At 42.3% G+C, this 16,599-nt stretch overlaps 1 protein-coding gene across 1 annotated transcript in view; it reads right to left on the bottom strand.

The window, feature by feature from the left end:
• The window catches only part of ADCY9 (adenylate cyclase 9), a 72,905-nt gene that overhangs the window by 19,322 nt on the left and 36,984 nt on the right, over positions 1–16,599 (bottom strand). Inside the window, exons 2-6 of the mRNA XM_071761182.1 lie at positions 13,087–13,259; positions 9,984–10,088; positions 5,695–5,912; positions 3,031–3,133; positions 138–346 (exon numbers count right to left, since the gene is read on the bottom strand). Coding sequence (XP_071617283.1) covers positions 138–346; positions 3,031–3,133; positions 5,695–5,912; positions 9,984–10,088; positions 13,087–13,259 — 808 coding nt within the window. The remainder of the gene's footprint in view (positions 1–137; positions 347–3,030; positions 3,134–5,694; positions 5,913–9,983; positions 10,089–13,086; positions 13,260–16,599) is intronic.

A 16,599-nucleotide genomic window follows, 5' to 3' on the forward strand; every position in this document is an offset into this window, starting at 1 on the left:
GAGCCTTCCTGGCTTCACTAACACTGTTCTCCAAAGATTACAGCCTGTCCTGGGATGCTGTCGAGCAAAATGTCCCCAAGCCAGCCACCATTTTAGTTCCCTGTGCAATTTCAAGACTTTCTTATGTTTTTACTTGCCTGATTGAGATGACAAGGGACAGAACCTCTAGCAGGAGGGCAATGATGAACACCACAACTGCTGCAGGTGGTGGAGGGGATGCAACCATCCCATGCTTCAGGAAACATGTGATAGAGAGTATGAGGAAGACTGTGGTGGAGAGGAACACGTCCAGGAGTGAGCTGAAGGTAGCACTGGCAAATGTCTTCACTGGAGCATTCTTCATAACCTGTGTGGAATACAGGGAAGGGGTGAAAATGAAGAAATGCTATTTTGCTGAATTCAACTGTACCATTAAGAGCAGCTCACAAAACCAGATAGAGAATACAGAACTTTTTTGACACTTCATTAATGCAACGTCAGTACTGTTTTGAAACAAGGAATAGAAGAGGCAGTTGAAGGCTCCCACAGCTCCCTGAAATAAATCTGTGTTGAAAAAAATGCACAGGCAGCACAACCCCTGGGTCTGGAGTGATTTTTACAGGATATTATGAAAGCTGCTATTTTATGCAAGGAAACATAAACCCCATAATTACTAGCAGATAAAGCTGTAGGAAGTTTTCTTGAAGGAGTTTAAATGAGAATAATAAGAGATTTTACAATAAACCTTTTGGCTCCAATGGTTCTTTAAGAAAACACAACATCAGTCTACAGAAACAGTTACTTGCCTGTGGCAGAGTTCACATCTCCTTTTCTGACCAGATAAATGCTGTGTAATCTGAACTGCTCAGAGGCCAGGACACCAAGTTCTGTTCCTCTGGAACCCCTCACCACACATTCCCACCCTGTCTCATCCTGGCCCTGGTGCCTGTGCAGCTGTGCTCTGTGCTACAGCCCAGCTGAAAACGGGATCATGAGCTCCACATTCTGGCTCACTTGGATCAGCCCGGTGCTTCTATCTGCTCAGGGGACCACAGAAACAAGTTCCAAAGGAAAACAAAAAGTATGTTATCCATATCACCATGAAGCAGCCCAGTTTGAACACTAGTGTGCTGTACTCTGGTTTAATTTGGAAATCTCTTCTGCTCCTCAGAACCCGAGCTACACTCAACAACCCTGGGAAATGAACTTGTTCCCCATTTGTACCTCTCTGCAAATTAACACGTTCAGTTAGAATCATTCAGTGCCAGAATTACCTTTTCATCTGAACTGTAGCAGAGTCCTGGCAGCCCACCCAGAAAGTCACACCAAGTGACTTACAGAAAGCAGCACTGCATCTCCAAATGCCAGCATTAAGGATGCCCTAGCAGAGCTGAGTAGTGCTGTAATTTCCCGAGAGGAACAGGCTAAGCAAGCTCTTGGGAAGTGGAGCCACTCACTGAGAACAATCCCAGGCCAAGGATGCAGCTGGCACTGTGCAATTAGAGGTGAATTCAGCCCTGTTGGAAGTTACTTTCAGCAAGAGTTTACTGCAAGGCAATTTAATAACCAGCAGTGCCGACAGCTCATTTCACCCTCCCAAGAGAAGATTGTTGTTTTGGAGTGGTACTATGCTAATACTGAGGCTTTTAACTCTGCCCCAGTGCTGCAGAGTGAAGATTCCCATTTCCAGGGAGATTTGCATAATAATTTTCCAATTAGTAGCTTGTCACTAACGAAATGCACAAAGCATATTCCTGCTCCTCCTATGAACTTCCCACGCTAACAGGTGAATCTGTGTATGTGTGACTGTCACTGCTTTGCTCCTCTTTCCAATCTCTCATTGCAAAAAAAAAACTTGATTTACTATTCACTGTTTAGTTTGTGCAAATTTTGCAGGCTGTATCCCAACAAGAAGTTTCTCCCTGTTGTTGCTACAAGAGCTTCTCTCTGAGCGATACCACTGGCATCCAGTGCTGCAGGAGTACAGAGCTCCTGAACACAGTGAGCAAACTGAACAGCAACACAATTATCCTGCTCTTTGTTAAAAAAAGTAAGGTCTCATTTGCAAATGTTGGAAAACAAGCAAATAGGGCCTATTGCTAAGGACAATGTGACAAAGCTGTCTAGAACAGAAAGCAAGAAGCAGCAGCAGCAGCAGCAATCTCACCTGCCCTCTAGATGTAGGACATGATGGGAAGGAAAAACATCCACACCTACACTCATGACAGTTCCACTGTGCCAGCTGCAGCTCAACACAACTGGAAAGAAAGGGCCCATTCCCCTTCTGGCTGCTGGACACTTACCTTGCACTGTCTTTGGCACTTGCCAACCTCTCTGCCAGCTGCTGGTTCAATACAGCAGAAAACCAAAATGCCCCAAAGAGAAAAATAAGATGTGAATATTTTATGTCAGGCTAGTAAAATGAACTGGCTCACAGCAGAGAAGCCTGACCAGCAACAGAGCCATTAAAAGGAGCAGAGAGGAGGAAGAAGAAGGAGAAGAAGGCATCAAGTTCCTTACACTTTACTCGCTGCTCCTTACCATGACACAGTGTTTTGAACAGCCTATTTCTGCATGAGACACACTTAGAGAACTCAGGACATCTGAGTTCAGAGCAGATTTGGGCTCCACAGAGATAACCATGAGGCTGTGACATCAAGGAGCATCCAGTTCAACACTACCAGTCAGAATTAGGGCATCTGATGAGAAGGCAAAAAGCATTTGTCCTTTACTTTCATCTTATTATGGTTCTCTCTGCCTGCCTAAAGCCTTAAAACACTAACCTGAAAATGGAGAAAAGGCTGGTGAAAAGTACTTGATGTATCTTGGTGGATTGTGAAAATTTATTTCTAGCTAAAACACTGGACTGATCTCAGGGCATGGCACAAGACAGGTGACAAGAAAGGAGACTGTTTTCAGAGCAGCAATACCAAGTAGTAAATCACATTTGACACTTCACAACCCTTGTCATCACCTGCAATTAAGTGTGTTAAAACAGTGACAGTTGCTTGGAGAGATTACAGAAGGAAACCAATGCAAAGAGAAACACACCTCTTCCTGATAGCTTGACCTGTAGGTCATCTCCAAATTCTGATCCAAGAAGTTCAGGCTCAGCTTGTTAATAGGTGGTTTAAAGAAGTAGTCTTTCATGAGGCTAAAGAGAAAAGATAAAATCAACATCAGTTTATTCAGCTGTAGCTCTCTTACAGACTCTGTTATGTGATTTCTGCTTCTAGGGATGCTGGCTTGGGAGTTCCTGGTAGCTTTTCTTCACTGGCTCTGTCAAAGGAAATACTTTATAAAAGTTTGTGCTCTCATTTTTTATATTTTCAGACAAAGACTGGCAAGTTCTTCCAGAAACTTCACAGCTATGACTGCAGGTGGCTACAGATAATTGTAATATAAGCTGGCAAATAGTAAAAGTTAATTGCTGCTCCAGAGGCAGAACCTGAGATGTGTAGCTGTGGGACATTTGTGACTTGGGTCCTGCTGTTCAAAGCAAGCTAAGGATGACAGAGGTAAAACATTGTGAGGGGAAAAAACCAAACCATTGTCCATTTTAGACAAGAACACTTTCTTGTTGTTTCAAAGGCACAAAAATAACTCAGTAAATCAGCTGATCATTCCCTTACTGATCTGGGCCACAGGGAAATGGAACCTGAGGTTCTACAGAACTTATCTGTGACTGAATCCTTTTTGTTTGGTTGAGTTTCTTTTGTGTTGGTGGTGGGGTTTTTCAGATCCCTAGCAAAAAGGTTTATTGGAAGCACAAGCTCCCCAGCAAGATGCAACACCAACCAAACACATGTTCTTCAACTGAAGCTCCAGAAGACAAAATCGTTCAGCTATGAATATGGCAGATATTGCACAACCTTTAAGCATTCTAGCCTTGGCCAAAGTACAAAAAGAATAATTTCTGACCTCAGCTACCATCCCCAGCCAGTCCCATTCCATCTCAATAGCTGCCTGACTCAAAGAAGATCCCAGTTTTGGTGACTAAAGAGAGGGAAGTACTTAATCTGCTTCCCAGGAAGCCCTGGACCTCCCCAGCACAAGTGAGCTCTGTTTTCTGTGAAGCAAACAAGGCTGGCATGTGGGAGATGAAAGAAATAAACATATTTAAAAGTATTTAAACAGGAAACTGACCCAAGGAGGGGATGAAGGGTGGTGCAGAGCTTTGCTTTTGGGGGGGGAGCTTTGCACTTCCCTGGGACTCTACTTAAAGCCTCAAGAGATCACTTTTAAGCACTGCCCTGATAAGCACATTGGGTACCTGCTCCTTGGACTTCAAAGGTTTGTAACCAAAGGAGCAGGTAATACTTCTTAGAGAGAAAAATCTAAAAAGCAACAATCCTTCAAGGGTATCCCCACTAAAATTACCTTTAAACTATTTTGTACTCTTACACTATAGTCCTCTTTTAAAATACAATTCTGATGCACAAAGCATGGCATTTTTATAGTGGCTGTGGTAGAGCCAGGCTCAAACCTCAAGCCATACACTAACCAAGTTGTAATAATGTACAACTCACAGATGGAGTTTCACGTGAGATGACCAAAGGGAAGTTTGGAATTCATCCCCTTCCTGGAGAAAACTCAAATTTCCCATTCAAGCATTCTGACAGAACTAGATTTGTGAAGACAAACACTGTCTTCTGTTTTACAGCAGTGGATGAAGAATTGTTTTTAAATGTCTTATTACACAGAACTCCACATGGAGAACAGTTAAAAAGGATTAATGTAAAACAGTAGGCTTAAACCATTTTGCACAAACCTAATTAATCAGAAGATTATTTTTGGAAAGTTATGTTTACATGAACTGAACTCAGCAGAGAAGTTGCCCTGGCAACAAGAAATGGCCCACTTAATATGGTAATGATGATATTTAATCGAGACTTAAAAAAAAAAAAAAAAAACCAACTCGGTTTTGGCTGATGTCAAATCATGGTCCTACTTTTTCCTTTTTACAAATCAGAAAGAATGATCCATTTTGCAAGTGGAGGAGGAAAGCTCCAGGAGCACAAGAGCTTGGCTTGGTATCTTCAGCAAATCAGCAGAAAAAAAAAAAATTAAGCTACTTTTAGAACTTAAAATTTGCAGCATGTTATTTACACTTTAAACTAAAATTCTGGCTTACTTTTGCCAACGTTTGGACTTTCCCAATCCTTCCGTCTCCTGAAATTTGCAAATACCAGCTAAACACCTATTCACAGGCACTAATGAGAGGCTACACACAGTGGGGGAAAATCAAAAAACCAAATCAAACACCAAGAAACCTAAATTTTAACTGAGGTTGGCCATAGGAGAAAGGTAATCTGAAAAAATCTGGAGAAGAGCCTGGAGAGGGACTGGTGTCCTTCCCACTCACTCCTCTCTGCTTGAGTCATGTTCTCAGATAAGATGACTCTGTCCTGTTCCAAGCAGCCTGGAGTTCCAAGCACACAGTTCCAAGGGTGTTGTTCCACACTAATCAGAGTGGAAGCAGTGAAGCAAAAATAAGAACAGACACAAATAATAACAAATCCAAGTTATATATTTAAATGATCCAGTAGAGTTTCTGTGCTAATAAGAGAGGCAACATAGGGAATGTTACACATTAACAGTAATTATTGACATGGACAAAAAGCACAGAAATAAAGATTAGAGATCTGGGACCCCTGGTTACTGACTTCCTGACTTTATACAACTTGGCATTGTGCAGCTTGGTTTTCTCCTTACCTGTCTTCTTTAATGACATCCACAAAGTGAGCATCTGTCTTTTCTCTGATGTTTTTGAACCTCAAAGGAAGGAGAGCTGATTGATCCAGACTCACTCCACCCCATCTTCCTTTTTCTTGCAACATTTCATAAAGTGAGGTTTGACTGTTGCTGAGCTTTTCTTCCTGTGGAGGACTCAAAAGTCCATTTTGAGTCTTTGGGCTGTGTCCTCCTGAAGCCTGAATGACAGAAAGAAAAATATACAGGGGGAACATCAGTGGCAGAGAAAGATGACAGAAGAGATTAAATGGAGCAAAAGTTGAAAGAAGTTCTTCCTTCAACACCCTGAGCATCATCTGATCCTGTCAAAGACATCTCCACCTGCCTTGAAACCATTCACATCTCTGTAAATGCATGGTGGTGTCTTTTTTCTTCTTATGTACCAATTTCCATGGTGCAGAAAAAGTACATTTTCAAGCAAGCATTGAAGATCAACCACAAACCCAAATTTCATTCACTCATCTTAAGGTCAAGACTCCTCTAAAAAAAAGCTTTTAAAATACCTACTTAAACTGTGCCATCTTTCCACGGGTCATGAGACAACTCACCCTGTCAGCCCTTGCTGATCCTTCCACTGACCATTCCAGCCCTGCTGCTTTCCTTTCTCCTACCTAAAAAGCCCTTTTGTATGTCTCACCATTCCACAAAAATTTAGCCTGCAAATAAAACTACATTTCCTTTGCCAAGATCTACTTCTTTCTCATTTTCTTTTGCCTCTGTATTAATATTGTATTTTTAAATTTGGACACCAGCTTGCAAAACAGCTTAGGTACACAGCAGTATCAATTCTGCTTTTATTCATTTGAGAACACAAATTACTTTCAATCTAAAATTATTTTATTTCCATGGAACCTGAAGTTCCTGCTTTTACATTTCCTTTGACCTAGACCAATATGCACTGAAGCAATTCCAAAAAAAGTTAGATCAGTAAATATGGTTAGAACAAAAATGAACTGCAGCTAGTCAGGATCATTTTCAACTGCAAACATATATCAAACTTAGCATATTGGAATGTTCATCTCCCCCTCTCTGTCTTGTCATTTATCATGTATCATTTATCCTCATCCTGAAACCCACTCACGACAGAAGTTTCTTCATTTCTGCCTGTACAGAAGTGACAAGCTCCTCCAGAAGTCTATTCTTGGATGCCACCACAGTGACCATAAATACATAGAATAAATATCATCACCATCCCAACCATGCACTGAAATATGTTACTTAGATTGTAAAATCAACTTAGTTAAAGTGAGGAATACATCTGGTTTCTGGCTGCCCGTGCAAAATTAATTCAAACCTCTTTGAGCATCTCTCCTGTAAAGCAAATGAGGCAAATGAATACAGGCAGGTAGAAAGAAAAGTGGAGACACAACCAGTGAGGGTACAAGATTAATGGAGCAGCAGGAGAACTTCACCTTGTGCAGGGAAGGGTCAGCAAGCACTCAGGCTTGGCTCTCCCCCACTGCCAAGTCCTCAAGAGGTGCAGTTATAATGAGGAGTGCTGGAATGGCTCCCTGGAGCTACAGGAAAAGCAGGAGGAAGGTGAGCTGTGCTTCCCCTTCCTTCCTCCCATCCAGGAGGGACACAAGATGCCCACCCCAAGGGCTGCCCTGATGGAGCTGTGAGTCCTCCAGCCCTGTGCTGGGAGCCAGGAGATGAAAGCTTCCAGCTCAGTTGTTCAGGCAGCTTGCAGGTGTTCACAGCCCAGTGAGAGCAGCTGACCAAGGAGAATAGGAAATTCAGTGGTTACCTTGGGGTGCTGCCAGTGTTTGGCTAAAGAACATAATCAACAGCAGAGAAAGGTGATCTCAGCACAAGCAGACCCAAACCCCTTGGGCAGAAGAGCCACTTGCACAGGATAGAAAGGAGCTCTCCTGGTAAGCCAGAGGCACAAGAAGTTTTCACAAAAAAGGTCACCAGTTTCTTCTCTAAGGGAAAACATCCAGCAGCTTCAGGACAAGTCCTCCTGCAGCCCTAAGAGGTTATTCCAGCCTGCTCAGAGGGAATATGGCTACAGAGCAGGACATGTCCTGCAGTGCCAGGGGAACCTTGCTGGCTTTGTGATGGGGTCTGAACCAAAGTGACCCAACCAATGAGTTGTTAGGAGTGAAGGGTCTTCACTGTTTGGTAACTGAGTATTTGCTATAAGCAGCTCAAGTAAAAGCTACAGACCCATGTGCACTGTTTGCTTTCCCTGTCTATCCAGAAAGCTCATCTGGAGAACACAGTGAAAATTTCTGTTCTTTCAGACAAGGTCAGCATGGGCTTCTCTTAGCCTTTTCTCTTCCACTCCTTGGCAAAGGCTGAAATCCCTAAGAAAATTCTTCCCTTCAGTCAGCTCAAGGCTTTCCTGTGCTGTCTCCACTCTGTTAATCTTAACAGGAAGGGATCAGAGTGTGAAACTGCTTGTGAGTAAGGAGAAAATCCCTGTTTATGAAATGTTGTTAAGTCCAATGTCACTGTGGTTTCTGCTGGCAAGAGGCTGTACTGGGCTGATGGAGCACTCAGAGGTTGGATGCCCCGTGTGACACTTCCCTCTCACCAAGAAACAGGCTCCAGAGGCTGTTGGGACCCATGAAGGTCCAAGGACACGGTTAATATCATTCATGTCATTAAAAACAGGAGTGCTGCAGGGCCACAACAGGGAATCAACTCCACAAATGGGTAGGAGGAACTCCTCATGGCTCTTCCTCCCAAGAAGGCAGAGTCTGCAATGAAGAGCTGGAAATCAAATGCCAGAGCAAATTTGTGTTCATGGCTGTTCTTTACTATTTCAGTTCAAGAGGCATCCCAGATTTACAGGATAGCCACTTACTTGCTCAATTTTTGACTTAGCAATAACTAAAGGAAATCAAAGGACAACATGTGATCTGACCTCCACTAGCACCTTTCTGCCAGTGAAATTAGACATTTTATTCAGCACTGTACAGCCCTCTTCTAAGCAAGGGTAGATGACTTGCTGATTAATGCAGATGAAGATAATACATATGTAATAGGAAGAAATGTAAAAGATAATTCCAATGAGGACAATCTATGACACAAGGCAGTCGGTAGCCAAGGAAAATCTCTGTTTGCAGTTGGTTCCTGGAGATCCCTGGCACGTGGGCAGAAGCAGCCTGGGGAAGAAGCATCTCACACATACCATCTTGGCAGCCTGGGCACATCTCCCACAGTGTTTTCTCTCAAAGATTTCATGCTGTTCTGAGACCAGTACCTGCTGGCCACCCCGCTCTATCTCCCTCAGAGCTGAAGAGATTACTATTTTTATTTTTTTTTTCCTTGGGTTGTTTCCTAGGAACCCTGGCACAGCACACGCTCTGCTGCGTTAGAAACCATTCCAGCCCAGAAAGGAAGCCCCTGCTTCTGAGCTTGCAATTTAAGCACAAGAGCACAACAGGTCAAATGGAGGCAGAGGGCCAAACACAGCTGAATGCACTATGTCACCAGCAGAGTAAGTGCTGGCAGGCTTCTCCATTAGCTCTAAATCAAGAAGAGTTGCAAAGAGAGGTGTGAAGAAGCAGAGAGGCATCTCTGAACGTGGAAAAGCATTCAACTTATTTGAAAATATAACAGCAGGGTGAAGAGCACTGGTATTTAGTCTGCATTTAGGCAGGGGCTTAATATTCTCAGGAAGGGGTGAGAGAGCGACAGGCAGAGCAGAGAAGCTGCAGAGCTGACAAGCATGACAAGAAATAGGCACTGCCTGGTGGTGTAGAGGAAGTGGGTGGCTTCAGCAAGAATGTCTGAGCAGCAGGCAAGGAAAGCAATCTTGGAAGCAGCAACTGAATATGTAAGATTTTGTATTTGTCAGTCAGAAAAAGGATGTGAACTGACTTCAAGGCTGTGAATTTCAGCTGTGAGCATGAACAGGGACAACTGTCTTACAGCTCTGATGCAGGAGACACTGGCAAGACACAGGTGTAACTTGTGGCGAGGTGACACACAGCCAGCTGGTGTAAGGTATGGAGAGCATGGTAGTATTATTTGTGCCTCTTCCTTTGTGTAGCCTCTGTAAAATTTAATGACTCCACATTTTAGGTCCTTTTCAGGATCAAACTGAGCCTGTAAAATTACGAATTATTTTGAAAAGCAGAGGGGTGTGTGTGCTCAACTAAATTGTAAACCACAACCACTCAAAATGAAAATCAGTTCTGCTGCTTAAGAGCTTAAAGGATCAGCAATGCACAAATGAGAAAGCTAACTGAGGCAGAGAAATAAGGGAAAAGAAGGGAAGTGATAAATACTTAAATTACCTTCGTACTGTTTTTATGCTCATCCTGACAGCCATTCTGGATAGCTCCTTCATCTATGCTGACATCGCAGTGGGGAGCAAGGGTGGTACTACAGGAAGGGCAAGGCTGCAATGAGACAAAAATATTAGCCAGGAACATTATGGTGTCCTTGTAATATTATGCAATTTATAATTCAGTCCACTTGGATACTCACGGCATGGTTAAAAGGTAAACAAAGCTACAGAATGGGAAGCTGGGAGCAAAATTTGCCTGGAACTGAATGCATCATTTAAAATATAAATCACAGATTTTCTGGATTACTGAAGCTAAATCTAATCCAGGAAAGCTTTACTAGTGTAAGATCACAGATACACTATAATCACGGTGTGCTACTGAAGAATCTCCTCCCCAAGAAGAATGAAATACTCTTTAGTGAGAAAAGTGCCATTTTCTTGTTTAAAAACTGCCTGCAAAGGAATCTGAATGGCATTCTGAGCAAAATCTCAGCACAAAATGCAGCAAAATTAAAAAAAAAACAAAACACCAAACATAAAACACCATGATGTATCATGAACAGTAGAGGGAAATGGAAAACAACAAATCTGAAATTAATAAAGGGAAAGACTTTTTCAGATAGTGCTCAGAGACAGCAGAGCTCAGGCTGTTGTACATCGTTGAAGCCAAACACCCAGCAAGCATTACAGGAAACTCAGAAAGTAAAAACATCAGGACCTGTACTAGTTGCAGGTGATGCATTTTGTAAGGGACCTCAAATGTTGTACTTCACCCTTTTAAAACAACCTTATTACTAGTGGTGATAAAACACCCAAAGAATAGCAAAGAATAAAGAAAATACCCTCTTGTTATTAAATCAGCAAGACCATCTCAAATGTTTAGCTCCTGAGGTTAAACCAGAAGGCAAAAATCTCAGAAAAGAAGCCCAGCCTTTTGAGAAGAGGCAGAAGTCCATCTGACTTACCCCATGTGCTCAAGTCAACATCATGAACTCCACTCTCTATTGAAGCCATTCACACAAGCTCAGTGTGTGTGACCTCATCATGATGAATAATACATTAATGTACTGCCAGCAAACACCAAGACAAGCAAAAGTGCTTTCTGTTCTCATACCAAAAGATGATTAAAACATTTTTACAGCAGCTTATAATTCCCTGTCAAGCAAGGGATTTATAAAACACGATAGAGAAAAACTGATACCAAACCAGTTAAGCAGGTTACAGTGTTTTCATTAAAAAAAAATAAAAATCAGCTATTACAGATTTACTTATGGTTTTTTTAAGCCTCTGTCTTCACCATTTTAATTAGGAGCATGTATCTTATTGATAGCCATAATGCAAAAAGGTTTGCAGTTAAATGAACTCCAGATACACTGGAGGAGGAAATACAATCCATTTCATGGATCAATTACTGTTGCAATCTCCTTCCTGACTTTCCTTAACAGATCTTGTCTGCTAGAACATCCGTTCAAGCTCGAAATGTGAAAGTCATCCTTTGCATCTAATATGGCCCCTTATTCCATTTAAAACAAAAATATTTCAACTTGCCTGCAATTTTGCCCCTCCTACTTAAGTCTTTTTTGCAGAGCTGGAGTCATCTCCTCCTACACTGACACTGTTTACAGCTTTGTATTTAAAACAGTTAGTGTGTAAGTCATGATTCTTTTGCAAATTATTATCTCCAGACCCCACCAGCAAGCTGCAGGCTTTAAAAAAGAAAAATTAAAAATAACAAGAGAAAAACCTGTAAAAAACAAACATATTCCTTTTCAAAAATTGTGGATGATCTGTGATGAAACTACACCGTTGTTTTTGTGGGATTTTAAAATATACATATATATTTATATACACATATATTTTTAATTTTATTTTAAATTATTTGCACACCTGGTCTGCAACCACAGCCACAGAACACATTTCTAAGGAAGTGCTCAGCATTCACACAACTGCCCCATCACTGTGCTACAAGCATTCAGACACACTCTGTGGCTCGTGTTACACAGATGTTTAGCAGACTGCCCAGAAAGCTGACTTTGGGGTCACTCAAAATTCACTCCAGCAGTCTATCCTGGGTAAGGTGGGCACATAATGTTCAGCAAAGTTGTGAAGCTCTGTAGGAAATCACTGGCCAGATCTGCAGTGCTCCTGGTGATGAATAAATCCAGGCAGCTGTAAGCACCAAGGTGAAGCAATAGCTTCAGCACAGGAGTATACGGGGTATCCAAGAAGACTGAAACTGAGCTGGCACTTGTCCTAGATGCTCTTCTGAAGCAACTGCTTTTAGCTTCTCCTTCATTTACTCAAATAGCCACATTTGCACTATGAAGACCTCTGTACAGCATTTAAAAGTAATAAACACCCAGCCAAGATGGTCCTGGAGCAGAAAAATCAGGGGGTGGGCAGTCAAAGTCTTGTGGGGAAGCACCATTCCTGCACATTGCTTAGAAAGAGTGGTACATCTGCACCTGCCCTTGGCAAGCTAAGTCAGCCCATGGCTTAGAAAACTCACCACAGCTGAGCCTTACCAACACACTTCATTTTGGACTTGACTCATTCTAACAGCACATGTTAACAGGTAACAAATGTCATTAAATCCTAGAGGCTGGCAGGTCAGTCCTGTGGAGTGCTGTAGTTTCACAGTCCTCTGGTTGCAGCTTGCTTTGCTGCTTCCTCTCAGAGCAGCACCCTCAGTTTGACTGCTTAAATCCCTCCTTTCTCTGCTCCACTCCAAGGGAAGATAGTTCAGTAATATACTGTCCCACTGGATATGTTCTTCTTCCTTCAGAATGTGAAATAAAGGAGGTTCTGCCCCTTACTGTCACATCTGTACCTCTGCAGGGCCACACATAAATAACAAAGTGAAAACTTTAAAAAGCATTCACCTTTCTTTAAGGATTTCTTATCAACTGGTGAGGCCTTTTATTTAGTGATTTTTTTTTGTCCCTCAAATGATGTTTTGTCACTATATGTGTATACACACACACATATATCAATAAGCAAATAAATAAAGCAGTGGATAAAAAAACCTGTAAGGTTTCCCCACCCACACATCTCTCTCTGGTTTGCACAAGTTGAGATCTATGCTGCTGGGCATTGAGACAAGAACTCACCTTAGATTTTTCTGCATGTTTGAGAGGCTTTGTCAAGTCACTGGTGCTCTCAGCTGATGATGCTCCCTGGAGCCCAGCTCCATCTCCAGGCTCCAAGCCAGGTAGCAAGACTTGGGAACAGCTGCACTGGGGCTCCTTCACCTTGTGACCAGAGATCAGATAGGTCTTCAAACCTACAGGAAAGAAAAAAACAAACAAAAAAAAACCCAGTCAGAACCACAGAAAGACAAAACACTCCTTTAGAGTTCTTGGCTATGAAATACAGTAACTGAAAGCACCATGGGGGTCACAGTCAGAAATACAGTGCACACACCCCCCCCAAAAAAAAAAAAAAAAAAAAAAAAGAAAGGAAAAAAGAAAGAAAGGAAAAAAAAAGAAAGAAAGAAAAAAAAAAGAAAAAAAAAAAAAAGAAAAAAAAAGAAGAAAAAAAAGACAGTGGCTGGGAACAACCACCAGGAAAATAAAGATGCTCTGTGCAAAGTGGTGGCAATTAGGATCACCTAACATCTGCTGTCCCAGACACCAGAGACCACTCTAACACACAGCCCCAGCCAGGGCTGACACGTGCTTTCTTTATTCCATTTTCATTCATGGACTTATGAAAACAGAGCTCAGACCTTATGCATTCGCTTCCAAGTTGCAATCTGAGGCTCCCACATTAACTCTTTGCTTCTGGAAAGGATTTGCAGCCTGTGCTGCAGTGGTATCTGTGTTAATATCCTGCTTCTGAAAAAGCAGCATGTATTCCTTCACTTGCACACTCCATTTGTCAGAGAGATGTCGTGAAGGTTGCTTAATGCTATGAGCACACAGAGAAAGGAAATGGCGTTTAAGTGCTCACAGTTCTGATGGGTTTTCTTCCTTAGTGCAGACTTCACATTTTTAAAGAACAAAATCAATCTCCCTCACATGTACACCCACACAGGCTCTCTGCAACTGTTGTATGAATTGAAGCATAATTGGAAAGCAGATCCAATACTAAAGACCAGGCTGGCAAATACCACGTTGTATCAAGCTGAGCTGTATCAAAAACCTGTTCAAAGAAAAAAAGATCTGAATTTTGTTTAGAATATGGCTTATTTTACTTCCCTGAAACTTTGTGTCATGGTGTTCTGGGCTATTTCTAGGCACAAAGACTAAGAAGGAGCTACCAATCATCCTGCTTTCTGAATCCAAATGAGCTGATTTTATTGCCACTGTATGAGAAATCTCCCACTCAGCATGGAAGGGCACTGATGGGCTCCAAAAAGCATTGGGGGTCATCAGCTTACAGAACTTGTTCTTTTGTGGTACCAGAGGCTGCTGTCCTGCATGATTCTGTAGCCAACCCCTTAGTGCCTGAGCCTCCCCTCAGTTCAAGAAGGACAGGGAAGTGCTTGAAAGAGTCCAGCGCAGAGTTACTAAGATGATTAAGGGAGTGGAGCATCTCCCTTATGAGGAAAGGCTGAGGGAGCTGGGTCTCTTTAGTTTGGAGAAAAGGAGACTGAGGGGTGACCTCATCAATGTTTTCAAATATGTAAGGGGTGAGTGTCAGGGAGATGGAGCTAGGCTTTTCTCTATGGTGACCAGTGATAGGACAAGGGGTAATGGGTGTAAGTTGGAGCATAGGAGGTTCAAGTTGAATATCAGAAAGAATTTTTTTACTGTAAGGGTGACGGAGCCCTGGAACAGGCTGCCCAGGGGGGTTGTGGAGTCTCCTTCACTGGAGACATTCAAAACCCGCCTGGACACGTTCCTAGGCGATGTACTCTAGGTGGCCCTGCTCTGGCAGGGGGGGTTGGACTAGATGATCTTTCGAGGTCCCTTCCAACCCCTAGGATTCTATGATTCTATGATTCTATGATTCTATGATTCCCCCATGGTGGCTGCTGGTTTTATTTGGGTCAGTTGGGCATCATCCCCCCCCTCCCTTTTTCTGACACTTGTCACCCAGTTGCAGCCAAACTGCAGCCATTGACTGCACTGGATTGCCCCCATCCAGAGGATGGAAATAAATATGTCAAGTTGCAGCCCTTAGCAGAGGGCAGGTTTCTCTTCCTTATGATAAGGTCATCCTCTTATAACCTTCTTTTCCAGACAGAAAATCATACTCTGTAAAACTTCTCATCTGTAATATGTAACACAGAAGGTACCTTGTAAGCTTTCCACTAAAAATAACTTAGACACACTCATAGCAATTCTGCAGTTTCTTTGTTTATTTCACCACTAACTTAAGCTCCTGAACACTTCTACAACAACACAGAACCTCACATCCACACTGACCAGTCCAACCTTGGGCTCAGAAGCTGCTGGGAAAGCTCCAGTGCTCCTACACAACTCCGGAGTGCTGGCTCACCCATTGGAGGTGCTAAGCTACAGCCAACCTTTATTTTTATATTGTTCACTGCCTGGATTTTATTTGGCAGTGCCACTTAATAAAATCCTGAGCTGATGCTGGCTTCCAGATGTGGGGCTGTCTCTTTAAAACTTATATTGATGGGGCTGTCACTTAAGGAATTCACCAGAATCAGCTTACAACTAGATGCTTACTGTGGTAAAAGCTGGAGCATTAACCTTACTACTACTATTTTAAAAAGCTACCTTAAAGCAACAGGATTATCTTACCACTCCTATTATTCCTCTATTTTTTTCCTAAACAAACATATTTTCTTTGGTTTTTTGTACTTTTGAAAAGGCACATTTTTTGTCCCACTGTGCTGTAGAACATAACTGTTTCATCAATCTGTTGTGTACAGTAAAATTATCTCCAATTTGAGCTTCAAACCAAGGAATAAGGGAAAAAGTTACAGTATGCCAGTAACTGAAAACATGTTTGGGAAAGCAGAATCCACCCTCACCCCAACCTGAAACCCACAGTGGGCTGCAGCTCCCCAGCCCTGTCCACCCGTGTCCTTCCCACCCGTGACAAACCCCAACACGCAGACGCTGCTCCCACATTTTGCATCACACACTCCTCATCCCACTGGGCTTAAAGTTGGCTCAGATGATTGGTTGTCAGCACCAAGGACTATAAAAATGTCTTTATTATGTCCCCACCACATCCCCTAACCAAGAAGTGTTATCAAACTGGGTCATCTGAAACCTGACCCAGAGAAACGAATATCCAGTGGAATGACAGCACATGTTTAGTGGGAACTCACTAGCTGAATGCAAAGTCAGGGGCTCAGGAGAAGAAATGAAGAGAAAAAGGTTATTTTTATATTTTTATTATATAAAAATATAATCCCATTAGATATTCCCCTTCCTCCCCCCATGAATCCCCTCACCTTTTTAGTTGCAGTACAACTTTCTCTTTCTCTAAGGCCAGTAACACTCCTTGTGCTGAGGGAGTAAGATCCAAATTGTCTTAATCATGACCTTTTTACCAAATAGCTTTGTATTAACAGCTCCCCACTATTTACTCGCTCTCATTTCCCTTGGCATCCACATGCTTTATTCCTATTTCTTTCCAAATAATTACCTATACATTGACAAAAGTGATCGAGCTCTGTTTTCACAACCTCTATTTCAGCA

Source organism: Heliangelus exortis, chromosome 17 (genome assembly GCF_036169615.1).
Source record: "Heliangelus exortis chromosome 17, bHelExo1.hap1, whole genome shotgun sequence".
In the NCBI taxonomy this organism is placed as follows: Eukaryota; Metazoa; Chordata; class Aves; order Apodiformes; family Trochilidae; genus Heliangelus; species Heliangelus exortis.